We start from the raw sequence: 17,186 nt of genomic DNA on the forward strand, positions 1-17,186 counted from the left end.
TAACATTTTAGTGCAATACTAAGATAAATATGCAATATTTTTAGGCGGTTGTTGATAAATAATGAAAACAATGACAATAGTTTTATTACATTTTGTTTAAAGATGGAACCTTTCTAACAATGTTAGCATATTTATTTTGTCTTTATACATGTAGTCTTCATTAAATTGAGAAAATTATCAGCCATTTAGAAAACAAAACTTTCGCTGTTGTGGAAGTAGAAGTGTTATTGACATTTTTAAATGCCACATAAACATCTGAGTGTTCAGGTTACATACCCACTTATCAACATCCTTTCCTGTTCATCTGTTGCACAAGAAAAAATACCTCTTTTTGAAACTTTACTTTCATTTTTTTAACAAAAAAGGTTTCTAAGGTGCTTATGGGTGCACTCACTATATCAAAGTAGTTTCACCTTGACTCTGAAGGGAACAGAGAATTGAGCGTCTATGAGTCTGCTGTGGAAAATTGTGCTCGAGTTTGGGGAAATGGGAACAACTTAGTAAATGTCAACAAACTAATTATCAAATGTTGCTTTTCTATAGAAGTCTGTCAAGCCTCAAAAAAGTGCCAGTTTCCACCACGTTGTGCTGGTCTATTACATTAAACCATCATAAAATACATTAAGATTTGGGGTTGATGTCATTGCACCAGCCTGCTTATTACCTTAAATGTTTACTGGTCTTTGTGCCATTTATGTTTATTTTTGCTTCTTTATTTCTTCATAATATCATAACATATCATTGTGACTGATGCTAAATTAGCTATTTTGTTTTGCTGTTTGGTGTTTCAGTCCTGTACATTTGATCGCTTAAACGTACATAAATTTAGTCAAGCACAAGGAACTAACAATATTTTCAGGCGAGGAAGAATTGATTTAAAATCCCCAGTTGTTATTAGTTGCATAATTTCTGAAACTCTTTTTTTTTTCCAACTCTGTCAGAGTGGTGTTCCTCAGGACTTCTCTTCTTCTCCTCCTCGGCGTCACTGGAAGGAGTCGGTGCTTGTCAGTGCCGAAGACCCAGCAGCTTCACGAACTTCAAAGATGAGCCCAAACCATCAAAGAAATGGCCACGAAGACAGAAAGGAGTCCATTTCCAAGCCTGAGGAATCAAGAGGATCAACACGACAGATGTCCCCAGAACATCCGAGCCAAGGTCCAGCATCTTGGTTTGCCAAAGGCAGCAGCTCAGCCATCAGTTGTGTAGTTAGTGAGTTGAACATGGGAAGGGAGGAGGCCAGCAGAACAAACCAGAGTTATGGTGAGGACTTCAATTTGCGTCTGGGTTCAGGTTCCAAGCAGGAGCATTTACTGGGTAAGATGAAGTACAGGGAATCTCCTTTGCTCAACATGAACCATGATCCATATCGGTCTCTCACGCAGTCACGTCCAAAGTTTGACCTTAGTCCTGGTTACGGCACAGTGGGGAAAATCAGAGGCCATAACAAAGAGAGGCAGAGCAGCAGCCCCCTCCCAGGTCAACATACGTTTGGCTCAAGGAGTGTTATCTCCAATCCTGCCAATAAACCCACCCACCAAGCACCTTCTCTCACTCACACTGAGCAGAATGGCTACACGGCCCCCCTGTTTAATGACACAAGATCCTCCCCCCGCCCGAGCCGATCGCCTCGCTTACACAATCTCCAAAAAGTACATCACACCTCATGTGCAGACCCACTTCAGGGTGCATCCCCTCCAGGGCCAGATTCACGCCCGGTTATGTCTCGGGCCGAGCGCATGGCAGCTCTTGAGCGCCGCATGACGGCCAACGGCCTCACGGCTCCGGGGAGGTTCCGGGCCGGAAAGAAACGGTTAGGACAGGTCGGAGTCAAACATGTGGAAGCCGTGCAAATGTGTGAGGGCTCCACCACCAGTGGGTCAGAATCAAGCGAGTCTGAGGGAGAGGACAGAGAAAACTGCAGCAACAGTACAGTGGAGGCTAGCTCTCCTATACCAAGAAACAAATTCTCCTTTGGGAGCCTCCAGCTGGACGAGGAGGCAGGGGATGAGGACGGATGCCATAATTTTAGTGATGAGGAAGGTGAACAGATTTTCAGCTGTTGACACATTAAAAAACCTGAGAAGGGAGTCTGATGCTTGTATCTGGAAATCCTTGTTGTGTAGAAAAGTTTTCTTCTGCATTTCAAAGATTCACTTCTTTCTGTATTATTTTATATCAAAACAGACACTCACAGCTGCCTTGTTAGGTTGCCACACTGAATAGTTACCTGTTGAGCACCGCAGAAAATGTGGTACTGATTATATCAAAATGAAACGCATAAATGGCAAAAATGTTGACTTTTAAGAAAGTTTCAAGAAACTGCCTTTTTAGTGCCTTTTAACCTCTGTCAGTAAGATATGTGTCTATTGTCTATAATCACATGTAATGTCTCCTTACGGTTTTCTATCCAGTACTGACTACCATGGATTTTTTTTAGTGCCTTGCAAAAGAATTCATAACCATAGAACTTTTTCACATTAATGTCAAATTCTTCTGAGATTTTATGCTGTAACCAACATGAAGAAGTGCAAAGCTGTGAAGCGGAAGCCAAACAATGCAGAGTTCTCAATATTTTTATCACAGATGCTATGCGAAAAAATGTGTGCATGCATTTGTATTCAGCCCCCCATCCTCTGATACGTCTAAATAAAATATTTTTCCTGTCAAAGTCACTAAAAGATAAATTAATTGGTTGAATAAGAAGAAAAGTAAAAAAATATGGCAGATTCAGTTTAATACTTTGATGCAAACTCACTTATCCCTTCACAAGTCAAGTAAATTCTAGCTATTCTCTTTCTATTTGTAAAAATATTGGGAACCAGATCTTCTTTTCCTTCCGCTTCTAAATTATGTGCAGCTTTTTGTTGGTCCATCATCTAAAATTCAAATAAAATTAAATTTGTGGTTTTGTAATTTCAACATTGTAATGACAAAATTTAACAGATTTAATAGGTTTAAGCACTTTCGCAAGGCACTGCTTTGTTTTAGGACTCAAAATGTCCATTTGTATGTCATCAGTTAAGACTGAATTGGCTTTTATCTGTAGCTATCTAGCAGGTCATCTTTCTGACTAGGATGCAGAATCCAATGACATCCTATAGAAAATATCTACAATTGATATATATTTAGTATTTGTTTACAGAGTCAGTTGTTCTTTACTAATCTGGAGCAAACTTTAAATAGTTTGAGTCCTGTCTCGTATTGAAATGTCAGCAATATGCTAAACATACCTCATAGCAACAAGTAAAATAGATGTAATGTGCAAGTAATGAGCAGCTTCTTGATCAGGTTTTAGTGAATAGAAATGTGTGCTATAAGATCATTTCTCATTGTCTTGCATGTTTTGTTTTGTTTTTTTTTTTTGCAATAGTCACTAAGCAGAGTTTGCAAAAATGGTACTGCACTTTTTTGCACTTGTCTTTTTTTTAGTGGTTTAATTTGCAATAATCTCCTTGTTACACATGTCTTGTTTTCCTTTTTTATGTCCAATGTTCACTGTCTGCATGAAGCTAGTTTTTTTTCCTCATCTGTGCATTTCTGTGCTGTGTGGAGGGGGAAGCACGGTTTTCATTCTGTGGGTTCCCTTTTCTGCAGTGATCTGATCACCTGACTCACCATTAGATTATTTCAAAGCAGGAAAATAAGAGCTTGGCAGAGTCTGTGTTTGTGTGAAAGACACTTTAAGGGCAACATTACCTCAAAGTATAATGCCTCTGGGTTCACCCATCATAGCAGGCTGCTTTCTGTGGTGCTCCTTGATATTTTTAGCTCTGGCATAGACACAGATGGTGATTTTATGAGATACACAAGTATGCAAAGTAGTGCGAAGGAAAAGGGATACATGGTTTTACATTTTCTTACAAAAAAAATCAAGAATCAGTTGCATACATTTGTACTTCTCTTACTCTGATACCCTCAAACAAATACAGTCATTTTTATTACACTTCACAACTATGCACACAATCAGTTGACTACATGTTGGTCTGTTGCATAAAATCCATTGACATGTGTTAAGGTTTGTGGTTTTAACTTGACAAAATATGGGAAACATCAAAGTATATTAAAACCTTTGCGAAGCACTGCAGGCTTGATTTGATTAGCTTCCTGCTTTTATACCCGTAACTGATGTAGCATGAGTAAACAACCAGTTCACTGCAGAACCGGGAACATCATGAGGAGCACTAACCCATGTAACATTCATCTTTGCATGTCCCAGCTTTATGGAAAAGACTCTGTGTGTGTGTGTGTGTGTGTGTGTGTGTGTGTGTGTGTGTGTGTGTGTGTGGGTGTGTGTGTGTGTGTGTGTGTGTGTGTGTGTGTGTGTGGGTGGGTGGGTGGGTGGGTGGGTGGGTGTGTGTGCGTGCATGCGGGTATATGTGTGTGTTTTCAACCACTGGTGTCCTTCAAGGTGTGTTCAAAGTCCAGGATGGTGGCTTGATGCACAAAATCCTGTTCTGTCCTACTTGCATGTCCTCTGCTGTATGTACTGTAATATATATGTTGCTCTATCGTTCACTCCGCTGTAATTTATCTGTTCATTTTCTGTGTGTGCAGCGTGTGATCGGAGGATGTGGCTGTAAATCTAGGCTATTAAAAGCAACCTAATAAACTATATATAAAGCATTTTTACAGCTCTCTGTCACATGGTGAAACTAGTCTTTAAACTGATTTGCATACGCTTGTCTCTGTAATGTTTCCAGCTGTAGCTGTTAAAATATTAGCCGAACCGACAGAAATCAGATCAAGATTAGTTTGTATTTTTTTATGATGGCTTTTTCATGTTTTTTTTTTTTTTTTTTTGTGGTGCTTGATTGCCATTGGTGTTTGTTTTGTAAAGTCTGGTGTCAATAGTAGATGTTAGATCCTTTTCATCCTCTAGTTTTAGCGAAATTGTTATTTCACACTCGTTTGTAGCATCGGTGCAGATGTTTATGTGACTCATTATTGAGGAGGTAGTTCTGAAACTAGTTTGCGTTCTGTTTTACTCCTGCTGATGATGGCACAGAGAGAGACAGAGAGGGAGATGTTCGTGTTGCAGCCACAACATAGTAAGTAAGCTGAGTGAACGTTGTCTGAGCAGATGACAGTAGTTAAGTGGTTCTTCTCGATCAGCCTGCTGTATGTGTCAGCTTGTCCCTTTATTGACGTGGTATAAAATGGCTGTCGTAACTGTGAGTCATGACTGATTTTTTTTTTCTTCATTTCTTTTTTCTCTCTAAACAAAACCCCCCTTACCAGTTCTCCCTCACTGCATTTATGATTTAGCATTAGTGGATTGTTAAATAGCTTGGATTTCATTAGCACTCTGTCATTTGATTTGGTTTAAATGTTTCCTCAAATGGTAAAAATACACTGAAATGTCAAATTTGGTTATCTTCCAACAATGTGGCAAATTGCACCCATCTGGGCTAAAATTATTTAAATGGAGGATCTTTTCCACAATTATATCCCTGTGTTTTTAGATTGACACAAACTGATACTTTTCTTCCTCCCTGTGGATTTTGTTTTTCTGTGGCTTCACGACAGGTGTGGCTCCCCACAGCCCTCCGCCGTCCGGACAGCCCCATGGGATGGTGAACGGTCAGAAGTCCCTGGAGTTGTGCAGCCACAGTCTCGACGGCCGTCAGCCTTCGCCTCTGACCAGCCCGCTACTCAACGACGCCTGCAGCATTCGCACTGATGATGAAGATGAGGTCCGGAGAAAGGTTTGTAAACTAAGCTCTCAAACCTTTAAAGCCTCAAAAAAATAAATAAATAAAAAATTACCAGGATTTCTCTATATTTTTGCTTTGTCCATATTCCTATATGCTTTAAAAAAAGCATTCCAACCACCTGATGCTTTGCCATTGGGATGGTGTTTTCAGAGTATTTGGCAGCGTGACCACTTTTGGCTTTCATTTTGCTAGTCTTCCATTCAGACCAAAATTTTGCACTCTCCAACCTATAGCTGTCCTGTCAATAGTCTTCCACCTAAGTTGTGGACCTCTGCAGCTCCTCCTCTGATGAATGGTACTAAAACCCCTGTCTTGCTAGGTTTGCAGCTACAGTGTACTCTTGGCAATTTTGGTTGAACAGTTCTTCATGAAATGTTCAAAACTAAAGAATATATTTCACAAGCTTCCCCTGTTTACAACTTCTTGCATAATTAACGCTGACATTTACAGTTTCATATTAGACTTAGAGGTATAAAAGTAAAAAAGACTGAATTTAAAATTTATTTTATTTATTTATTTATTTTTATTTAAAACAAATTTAAGACCCATGCATTATTTTTTCTCATGTCATAATCGGGTTCTAGTTTGTATTGGTCAATTGCATGAAATCCAAATCAAGTACATGTTAGTTTGTGCTTATGATATAAATCACAAGGTACTTTATATGTCTACTTATATGTCCTGATGAATGTAACTAAAAACAGGTGCTGCTACCTTTTCAGTATATTAACTGATGTTTGCTATCCAGAGGTTTCCCACTGATCGAGCCTATTTCATCGCCAAAGAGCTGCTGACCACAGAGAGGACATATCTGAAGGACCTGGAGGTGGTGACTGTGGTAAGATGAGCATACATCAGCATGCCTCTGCTGTTTGCTCGCTCCCATATGCTTGTCTGCTTGGGGAGAAGCATTGCCATTGTTCTGTTTTAGCAGCTTCGTTGCAACACGACCACCAAATCACAGAGATGGGCAATGACACACACAAACACTTTGGCAGAAGCGATTTCATTTTTTATTCATTCCCCACTCCTGAGCTCTGAAATGCATTTATCCATGTCACACGAGGTGGTGAATACTAAACCGTGTTTGTGTTTAAAGAGGATGTTGGATTTAGCAGCGCGTTCCCTCTGTGTGCTTATTTATTCGATTCTTTCAGATTTTATTGGCTGGATGCAAATGCGCACACCCAGCTTCGGTTTGATACCGTCTCAGAGAGAAAACCTGGCAGATAAACAGGATATTAAATGTGTGTCTTGCTTCTTCTACTGTAATTGAGGTTGATCATCTGTTACCTGATTTATCACATGAAGAAAATGGTAGCTTTTCTCATTTTGGAGGTTTTACTCACATTTAGCTTGAATTCATTTAATCATTTAACTGTATATGTTCATGTGTTTGCATGAACATATCCAATCAGTATGTGGGAAGTTATAAACTTCCCACATACTGATTGGTGTTGCTTTGCTGTTGAGAGTGAAGTCATTGAATAACAGCTGGAGCTTTGTTTTCAACCCTTATCAAGAAACACTTATTTTCCAACAGCCCATTTCCTTTTCCCATTAGAGCTTCTGAATGAAGCTGCTCTCAGTCTGTTGTGCTACACAAAACATGCTTCTTTTGCTGCTAACCTGTCTTAATGAAACAAGCGAGTAAGAATGACGATTGATTCTTCTTTTCAACGTGAGTCAAGTGAAGGATTTAGACGTTGTCACAAAGCTAAAGTTCATCAACAGGAACACAGATAAGTGATTCTGCAAGCAAGTTTCTGTAATCATTCTAAGCAAGTTTGTGTAATCTAACTTTATTGATAGAGCACTTTTTATTCAGTCAAGTGTAACACAGAGGTCTTTGCAGAAGTGGATATCAGGAGGATGGATAAAACAGAAATATATTAAATAAATTATTAGCTGAAGTAATTAAACAGTATAAACAAATGACTATATTGGTGTTAAAATTATCATTAAAACTGAGAATTAAAGAGGATGAGGCTATGTGGAAACTTAATCCACACTAATCAGATTAGTGAGGAAAGACTAAAGATATAGATGCATGTTTTTATTTATAGAAAAAGTTTAACTTACTACCTTTCTTGAGCTTAAATAGCATAACACCAGAATGCTGACAGTAAAGTAAACATATTAAAATTAATGTTAGTATGCTAATACATAAATGTTGGTATTAACAATTTGCAGAAGTCCCCACTTGAATCTGATAGAGAAACTGTGGAGGGTGTCAACCTTTGTGACGGAATACCTGAGACTTCATTATACAAGATACAATTCATCTAATAATGAGACTGTAAAATCTGTTCCCATGCGTTAATCTGCTTTGCAATTTGTGTTTTTCAGTCTTTCCGGAGTGTCGTGGAACAAGACGAGGCAACCCCTGACTCCCTGAAGAACACCATTCTCTCCACCTTTGAGCCGCTCCACAAGTTTCACACTGGTTTTCTTCGCGAGGTGGAGCAGAGGCTGGCTATGTGGTGAGCCCCACTTCACTTTTAAACTACACTCAAGGTCTTATTTGAAGGCTTCAGAATGCAGTTTGGATTTGGCCCATTTATAAAAATTAATTTATTTATTATTTTATTTGTTTTTTTTTTTTTTAAAGGTAGCAACCCAAGCCGCTACCATCTCCATTGCTCCAAAAATACTGGCCTGTGCTTTCCTGTGGGTTTGTGCTGTCTGATGTGCTTTAATGATGCTGTGCTTTATTGGGCACACACACAGCCCCACATGGAGACTGTGATGCATAAACACAGTCAAGCTGTTACAATTTGCAGGCGTTTACTGGCAATTGTCAGATGCTAGAACTTCACACGAAAGCTTAAAATGATAGCGCACCCTACTTCACTGATAAAAATTACAGTCAGATGTGAATGCAAATCTCCTTGGCCTACATATGTCTTTTGCTTTTGGCTTTGTGTATTCAAATATATAAGTGAAACTGTTGTGAACGACATTGGAAATCTATCTGGCATAGATGAATCAGGATGTCTTTCAAACACAACTGTATTTAGTAAAATAATGAATAACCTGACTGAGTACAGTATTTAGATCACTAATAGTCCACAATCCTGTGTGGGAGATTTCATGCTCAAGGGAGACACCTGCTGGTGGAAGACCAAATTTTATTGGTTTTGCCTTTTGTAGTTGTAATGGGAATTTCTTTTGAATTGAGTTAAAATAAAAAAATAAAAAATGTTGAATAGTTAATTAATGCTCTGCTACCTGCTCACATCAATATTAATAAAATGTGTTGATGCATATTGGAGGTGAAGTTAACTTAATTAAAAAATTCACATTTTGAGCCACAAATTACAATTTTTCTGGATATTTTATGTCATAGATCAAAAAAAGTACTGAATTCTTTGTATGTGAAGAGTAAATGGCAGATGGTTTTACTTATTATTATTATTATTATTATTATTATTATTATTATTTATTTATTTTTTTTCAGAAATAAAATTCAATGACACTCATCCCCATTTTATTCTGACACCCGTAAAGCAAATCCACATCAACCAATTCAGAAGGGTTCTGTGAAAGGTTCAGAAATTTTTTAGATGACATCAGTGAAGACCAAGAAACACGAAAGACAGTTTAGAAGGGTCAAGTTAAAGAGTCAACTTTCTTGTAAATCATTTAAGAAGCAAAAAACACAGAGAAGAAGATAACTTAATTTTGCATGCAACATGCTGCATGTGCTAATATCTAAACCGGCACATTACCCTGGACATGCCATCCCTGTACTCAAACATGGTGAGGGCAGAATCATCCTATGGGAATGGTTTTGTTCATCGGTAACATAACACCTAGTCAGAATTGACAGGAAGGCAGAGAATCCTTGAAGAGACAAAAGACTTAAGATTGTGGTTGAGGTCTACCTCCCAGCAGGACCGTAACATACATTTAATGGAGAAATTTAAACCAAGGTTTGCTTGTGTTAACTTTATGTCATTAAAGTTCAGACCTAAGTTAATTTGTAAATATTTCTGAATGTGAAAATTTGGTGGATAATATCCAAAAAAGGTTTAGTAAGGGGTGACTCTATGAGCATAGACTCAGAGGAGTTGGATAGAAATACATGTCAGAATTTTATTTGTTAAATTTAAAAACCATACATCGTTTTTCCCCCATTTTGAAATTTGTGGTTGCAACATGCCAAAAATGTGGAAGTGTTCAATCTCTACATCAAAGGAAAAGTTAGTCACAAAAGACAAAAAAATAATAATAATGAAATATTTGTTCTTTTTAGCTTTAAATCTTGCATAATGTTCTTGTGTATTTGTAAAATTGCAATACTATTTTTTTCCTTTTTAGGGAGGGACGTTCCAATGCACACATTAAAGGAGACTACCAGCGCATTGGAGATGTCATGCTGAAAAACCTTCAAGCTTTGAAGGTGACTCCTGACCTCAGGTTAACATGGATGCTTTTGAAAACCAGCAGTGTGTCATCCTCATGTATCACACTTAATGCTTGCAGCCTCTGACGACAAACATGCACAAGCACTCTGACATCCTCCTGGAGCTGGAGAAGGCGTGCAAAGCGTCACATAGGGTGGAAAATTTATGCAGAGACTTTGAGCTGCAAAAAGTGTGCTACATCCCCCTGAATGTCTTCGTCCTGCGACCTCTCCACCGCCTCATTCACTACAAACAGATCCTGGAGCGCCTGTGCAAACACTACCCAGCCACCCATGAGGACTTCAGGGACTGTAGAGGTGACCAGAACTTTTAGAAACTCATTCGGCATTTTTCCCTGGTTTAATCTAGCAGTAGTTATGTGATATGCATTGTTGTTCTCCAGCTGCTCTGGCAGATGTTTCTGAGGTGGTGGATCAGCTCCAGGGGAGTCTACTCAAGATGGAGAACCTCCAGAAGCTCCTGGAGCTACAGAAGGATTTGCTCGGTGTTGACAATCTTGTGGTTTCTGGTCGCGTGAGTCTGAATTATAACAGGAAAAATATTTGCCCAGCTTTTAAGACATGCACACACCAAGTAGTTCATTGCTTTTTTTGCCTTTTCAGGAGTTCATCAGGTTAGGCTGCCTTAGCAAACTGTCCGGAAAAGGCCTTCAGCAGCGAATGTTCTTTCTGGTAATGTTCATCTTTCTTCAGCTCCTAACACTAATCCAATTATTTAGTTGAGTGATCTCAGCAGAATGAAATGATGCTTTCATCTGTTCCTGCTTTGTGTTATCCAGGTGGTGTTGGCAGCTTCAGTGCTACAAGCATGCAACACATGTCTAGTTTAATGCCTTGAAAACATACGCAGATTATTTATTCAACGCTATAATGGTTTTTATTTCTCTGTCCCGCTCTGTTGTTTCCTTGGCGACAGTTTAATGATGTCATTTTGTACACGAGTCGAGGGATGACACCGACCAATCAGTTCAAAGTGCATGGGCAGCTGCCTCTCCGTGGCATGACAGTAAGTGCTGACTGGCTGTCACCAGTTTGTCATTACTGCAAAAGGAGCTGTGCTTGTTCCCCTCTGGAAATACAGACACTGTCAGGACAACCAGAACGTACATTTCCTTTTTATCCTCTCTCCATCCTCCTCTCCCACTCTTGTCTATTTTTGTTGCCTGCTGTCCCAGATTTTCGGAGCTCTTTAATGTCTTGTTCTGCTTCTTTGTGTTCTTCCAGATCAGAGAGAGCGAGGAAGAGTGGGGTGTGCCTCACGCCTTCACCCTGGTTGGACAGGGACAGTCGGTGGTGGTAGCAGCAAGGTAAATAGGAAAATAGCTACCCTCTTCCTTAATTAAGTGAAGCACTTTGAACTGCCTTGTTGCTGAAGTGTGCTCTTAAAATAAACTTTAACATAATTTTCCCTTTATTTCTTCAGCTTCTCTGAAGCCAGATTAATATTTGTCATAAATCTGTGCTGTAATTACACATATTTCACGCAGATCAAACATTTCGTTTCAGTGTCAATGTCGTCTTTTGGATCAGAAGATAAATCCAAGTGTAAACCCAGTTGCATTTATAACTCTCTACTATGTGTGCCCACTTCTCTTTCATGTTATTTATTTTAACAGTCCATCTTACATTAGTTTGAGCTACTCAAACTAATGTAAGATGGCAGTTATCTTGTCTAATCTGCTGATTGGTGAAAGGTAGTCAGAAAGGTACATATCAATTTATTTAAAATCATTTTTACTTCAATTAATTAATTGGATCTATCCAGTTTCCATCTTGTGCTGATGACACAATAGGGTAGAGTTTAAAGTGAATACTTTCCAGAAAGGCTGAATGAAGGACACACATCGTCCCTGTGCTGCTGTTGTTAGCAGAACTGTTTATAACCTTGAGGCAGAGTGACATGTTCCTGCTTTCCCTCCATTTGTTACCTAGTTCGCTGACAGAGATGGAGAAGTGGATGCAGGACATCAAGATGGCGATAGAGATGACAAAAACCAGCAATGGCCCCACATCGGATGTGCTGACCTGCACACTGACTGATAACAGTAAGTTAGAGGATAAACAAAGGAAAAATGTTGAACTATTACAAGATTTGTGCTCAGACATCAATATTTGTGAATGTTTACTGTGAGAAAGAAACAGTAAGCGAGCCAAACAGCTGAGACCCCAAATCCATGTTGATTTCAGGATGATCTGACGCTGTCTGTGTTTAAGCTCCTCTCTCCCCTCACCAAGCCTCCCGCTCCTTGACTAGCTCTAACCACCTCCCGACTTTCCCAGAATGCCCAGAGGACTCCACGGTGGAGGCAGAGTCCGAGGACGACACAACAGCTTTGCATACGTCGCTGGAGAAGCCCACAGCTCACCGTGGCAACACCATGGTGCACGTGTGTTGGCACAGGAACACCAGTGTGTCCATGGTGGACTTTAGCGTAGCTGTGGAGGTATCGGCCAAAGCTCAGACTTGCCCTTCCTACTTCTCTTCCTCCTCCTCTTCCTGCTGTCCTGCTGTTTTCTTCCTCTGTCTCCCAGTCTGTGCTGTATCTGGATTGACTTTGGTCTCTCACTTGGAACAGTGTCCTTCTGTGCTCCCCTGGAATTAACCTGTTTCCTTGGATTAAACAATTAGATACCAAGAATCAACAGGAAATTTCACTTCAGTAATTTTTTGAAAACAAAACATGTTTTTGTAGAAAAAAAATGGTGAGAAATTCAACGTAGAATGCCTGCAGTTACATATTAACTTTATAAACACACAAATGAATGTGTTTTTTTGTTTTTCTAAAATATGACGCACTGTACCTTACAGAACAGGCATTTACACATTTGGTTACAATCAAAAACCCAACTGTCTTGTTTTGTGGTTTTAATTTATATACTAACCAAAAGTGCAGCATAGTTTTGAGATGGAAAGTAAATGGATCTTCTTCAATTTTAAGACACTGGTGTCTTTTTCTTAATTTACTTTCAATGAACTTTTACAGAAACTCAACTTTTACAGTTATCTAATTTCATTGACATAAATTTATTAGTCAGATTGCATAAAGAGCTTCTGTAAAAGCAGCTCTGGTTGGACGTTTTGTGTTGGTCCACTGCTGAAAGGTGAGCATTTACATCAGTTTGAATTTTTTGCTGACCTGCAGGCTTTATCAGGTTTTCTTCTGTTTTTTGCCAGTATTTAGATTTCCTCTCCCAGATTTACCACATTCTTCTGCTGTCCTTAGTATCTTTTCAGGTGTGCCATAGAATTTCTATTTTTGGATAAAGGGTAGCACTCGATTTTATTTAGGAGTATCAGAATGATGGATTTTAAATTTAAATGCACCCCACACTTTCCAGATTTTTTTTCTGGAAAAACATAAAATACCAATGATTTTGCCTTTTACATCCTGTCACCATTATCCTCTTTGTGTTGGTACATCACATAAGTGACAAAAGTCAGAGGCATACATACTCCTTTCAAGAACCAATTTTTTAAAAATCATTTTAAGGAAAACAATCATTTTTCACTTTTTGGATTCTAAACATTTTCTGATGGTGTTCTCACCCAAACATCTGCCAGATTTTCCACTTTTTTTATTTTATTTACAACCCCGTTGTCTGAAATATTTTCTCTGGTGAAAAATGTGCATTTAGACGGACACGCTAAGAGTTGCTAAGATATTTATAAATGACTTTAATGTTGATCCTCATGTACCGTCAGCAAGGCTGCTGTTTCAACCTTTCCGTCATGCGGCTGAGAGCGCTCAATGTGATGTCCGGATCGAAACTCAGAGCTGCTGCTCTACTTGCTTTATTGCTCCTTCTTGAACATAATATCTCTGACTGTCTCTAACTAAAAGCATTATGTTGGTTTGTTGGATGTTCTTGTCCTACATTAACAGAAAGGATCTTGATTTGTGAGGTAGCGTCCTGCACCAGTTCTGCTCTCCCTCTGTTGTCGTAACAATGTCCTCTTCACAGCTTTGCCTGGACACGCTGTCTGCCTTGGTGTTAACCCCTGCCACTGCATGCTTGTGTGTAACCTACTCAGTTTCTGTGTTTCTGTTCCTCCCGCCCTCTCTGTCTGTTTCTCTCTTTCACATCTGTGCATTCCTCCGTGGTAGAGGAGCCTAGTCCAGTCAGGGACAAAAAGGCCCCGAATGGCCAGGGACCAGTGCCTCTGTCTGTTATCTGCTGGTACCGAGTTCAAAGCCTCTCCTTTAGTGAATCCTGCAGGAGTCTAGAGGTAAAAGAGCCAGGCAGACAGGAAATGCACCTCTTTGTGCGCTTGAGGTCCCGACAAAATGTTTTTCAAGTTTTACACATTTGCTTTTCTTTCAGAATCATCACACAGTTGAGTCAATCTTTTTTCTTTTTCAACTTCAGTTCAAGCTTTGAAGTTTGACATGGGGAGTAATAGATTTAAAAGTGTTTGCCTGTATTCAGAGGAATACATTAGATAACCATTAACCAAGATTTTTACGTTACACTTAAAAGATTCAAATTATTTCAGATTCATTTCTAAAGATTATTTTACTTATTGATGGAAAAAAATGTCTGTAATATGGAAAATAAATAGCTTGTTTGACTAATGAATTAAATGATTAAAAAACATTCAAGTTAGCTAAAATATCTCAAGAACCAACATATCCTGTCCCAATCTAAAGAAAACAAGCACTCAATAGACTAGTGGAGAATTATTATTTTTTTCAGCTTCAGTTCTTGTTTTCTACCAGCCATGTTACATCTAATAAAATATATTAGTTTCAGTTTATTTCTAACAAGACATGCAGTTGTTGCGCTCTTTTAAATATGAAGTGCTTCACAAAAAGACTGCTATTTCTGTGCCTCAATTATTTTTTAAAACAAAAGATATAAAATGTTTTTATTCCTTTCAAGAAAAGTAAGAGTTTAACTAAACAAGTAGGTTACTTATGTAGCAAATAAGGTAGAAGTCTAAAAAGGGTTATTTATAGAACCATGACATTTTTATCTAGGTACATTACGGTCTATGTGGAAAGTAACCAGAGCTTCAATTTTTTCTACATTTTGTTGTGGAAAACAAAATGTAGAAAAAATTTTTTCTACTTATTATTATAATAGTTGATTATTAAAATATCCTCATCATTAAAATAGTTCAATTATTTAAATTCAGACCAAATGCACTATAAAAATCAGCTCTGGCAAAGAGGGAAAAAAAGAAGCAACCTTATGTGTTAGGACTGTTTTGATTTTTATTTGGTTTTGACAGAAACAATTGAGAGAAATTATTAAATAAAATATCAGGAAGCAGCACTATTTAACCAACAGTAGGTTTATTGCTTGTAGACATGTTTTGAATTAGCTTAAATGTGACTTTGTCTTCATATTTTCGTTGATTGTGTCATTGTGTCACTTCCTAATTAAATGTGTTCCTGTCCTGTTTTGACCAGAATCAGCTGTCGGGAAACCTGCTGAGAAAGTTCAAGAACAGCAACGGGTGGCAGAAGCTCTGGGTGGTCTTCACCAACTTCAGTCTGTTTTTCTACAAATCTCACCAGGTGACTAACGAACACAGGTCATGCTGTTTGCACTGTGAACCTTTCCACCTCTCTCTCCTGCTGTTTTCCTCTCTTCCAGCATCACATCTTGGTGTAGAATATCAGATAGTAGTGCCATGTTGGCTGTGAACACATGCTCCCGTGCAGCCTTTTTACTCTTGATTCCTACCACAAAAAGTGCTTGAGAGCCACATTTGACCCGAGTTTAGTCAGGATCACTGCAGACCAGAAAAACTACGGAGAACATGAAATTTATTTTAATTTCCAGGTCTGAAAAAGGTATTGGTATTTCCAAAATGTATTCCCTTTTTTATCCACCTTACAGTCTCTCAATTTTGCAGCCTCTATGTAATTTGGCCACTGTAGAAGTATTTGCAATGGGTTTATTGCAAACATTGTATTTATATTTCCCAAACAAAGTTTTTTTTTGTTGTTGTTGTTTGTTTGTTTGTTTGGGATTGGTTTTTAACCAACCTAAAAAGTAAATTTTTAAATTCTGTCTACTAAATCTTCCCACAGGATGATTATCCTTTGGCCAGCCTCCCTCTGCTGGGATACTCAGTCACTGTTCCCGCTGAAAATGAAAACATTCACAAGGACTACGTCTTCAAGCTACATTTTAAGTCTCATGTGTACTACTTCAGATCGGAAAGCGAATACACTTTTGAGAGGTAACCTGTACTTTTTTTATAAATTCATCTTTAGTGTTTGATTCATTTCTCTAATAAGTCCTAATTCACTGGCAGGTGGATGGAGGTCATTCGCAGCGCTACGGTCTCCTCCAGCCAGGCCCGCCTCCGGAACAACAAAGATCCCCACCCTCACTGATTCAGTCGGAGTTGTTTTTCCCCGTATCACATATGGGTGGCATCTGCCCGTCTCGTCCTGCCCTGTCCCTCAGCGACACTTTGCTTTCCTTCTCTACACACCTGGGACATTTATACATGTGTACATGCACACTTTGTGCTCTTTATTTTTTAATGCTTTAAATGGTGACACGTCCGCTGGTTTAGACTGCATCAGAGACTGCGTTTTTATTCTCCAACTCTAAAGCCTCTTTTTATGGATGTCATTTTATACAGCTTTTCTAACGGTCTGAATCACTTCCCAGACTATGGTTTTACATTTTGTCATTTTTGCTGCAGGAACACATGATGTATACTCTTTCTTAGGCGGTAAAACGTCTTTAAGTGTTGTCAGTTTTGTTTTGAGCTTGAAAATTTTGAGCTGCATTGTCAGTGCCAAATTGGTTTATAGCAATGTCAGGGACTTTTTAAGGAGTAGGATGGTTCCCCTGTCTGCTCATGAGAAACAGACCACCCTTTAACTGTGTAAGCTCTGCTCCCAGTTGTCCCAGCACAACATTGTTGCTGAAGAAACAAATGAAAGCATAAAATTATTTTACTACCAGTGGTAGCTGCCATCATCACAAATGCTGTCTTAAATAAAGTAATTCTTCTACTTGCTGATCTTCATTCCATGGAAATTGAGTATTTTTTAAACCCTGAAATTATTCAATTG

At 38.8% G+C, this 17,186-nt stretch overlaps 1 protein-coding gene across 3 annotated transcripts in view; it reads left to right on the top strand.

The window, feature by feature from the left end:
• LOC129360849 (FERM, ARHGEF and pleckstrin domain-containing protein 1-like) overlaps positions 1 to 17,140 on the top strand; it is a 57,447-nt gene extending 40,307 nt beyond the window's left edge. The window contains exons 13-28 of one of the 3 annotated variants that reach the window (XM_055031299.1): positions 942 to 2,040; positions 5,016 to 5,048; positions 5,527 to 5,705; positions 6,463 to 6,552; positions 8,064 to 8,197; positions 10,038 to 10,119; positions 10,203 to 10,440; positions 10,527 to 10,657; positions 10,747 to 10,815; positions 11,060 to 11,149; positions 11,368 to 11,450; positions 12,076 to 12,188; positions 12,424 to 12,587; positions 15,558 to 15,665; positions 16,185 to 16,336; positions 16,412 to 17,140. In XM_055031299.1, coding sequence (XP_054887274.1) covers positions 942 to 2,040; positions 5,016 to 5,048; positions 5,527 to 5,705; positions 6,463 to 6,552; positions 8,064 to 8,197; positions 10,038 to 10,119; positions 10,203 to 10,440; positions 10,527 to 10,657; positions 10,747 to 10,815; positions 11,060 to 11,149; positions 11,368 to 11,450; positions 12,076 to 12,188; positions 12,424 to 12,587; positions 15,558 to 15,665; positions 16,185 to 16,336; positions 16,412 to 16,493 — 2,847 coding nt within the window. In that variant the 3' untranslated portion in view covers positions 16,494 to 17,140. Of the gene's footprint in view, positions 1 to 941; positions 2,041 to 5,015; positions 5,049 to 5,526; positions 5,706 to 6,462; positions 6,553 to 8,063; positions 8,198 to 10,037; positions 10,120 to 10,202; positions 10,441 to 10,526; positions 10,658 to 10,746; positions 10,816 to 11,059; positions 11,150 to 11,367; positions 11,451 to 12,075; positions 12,189 to 12,423; positions 12,588 to 14,249; positions 14,372 to 15,557; positions 15,666 to 16,184; positions 16,337 to 16,411 lie in introns of all 3 variants that reach the window. The other 2 variants (XM_055031298.1, XM_055031296.1) reach the window with 2 other exon arrangements.
• Positions 17,141 to 17,186: the final 46 nt, after the last annotated feature.

The sequence above is a fragment of the Poeciliopsis prolifica genome, unplaced genomic scaffold, assembly GCF_027474105.1.
Source record: "Poeciliopsis prolifica strain line A6 unplaced genomic scaffold, Auburn_PproV2 SCAFFOLD007, whole genome shotgun sequence".
Lineage (NCBI taxonomy): Eukaryota > Metazoa > Chordata > Actinopteri > Cyprinodontiformes > Poeciliidae > Poeciliopsis > Poeciliopsis prolifica.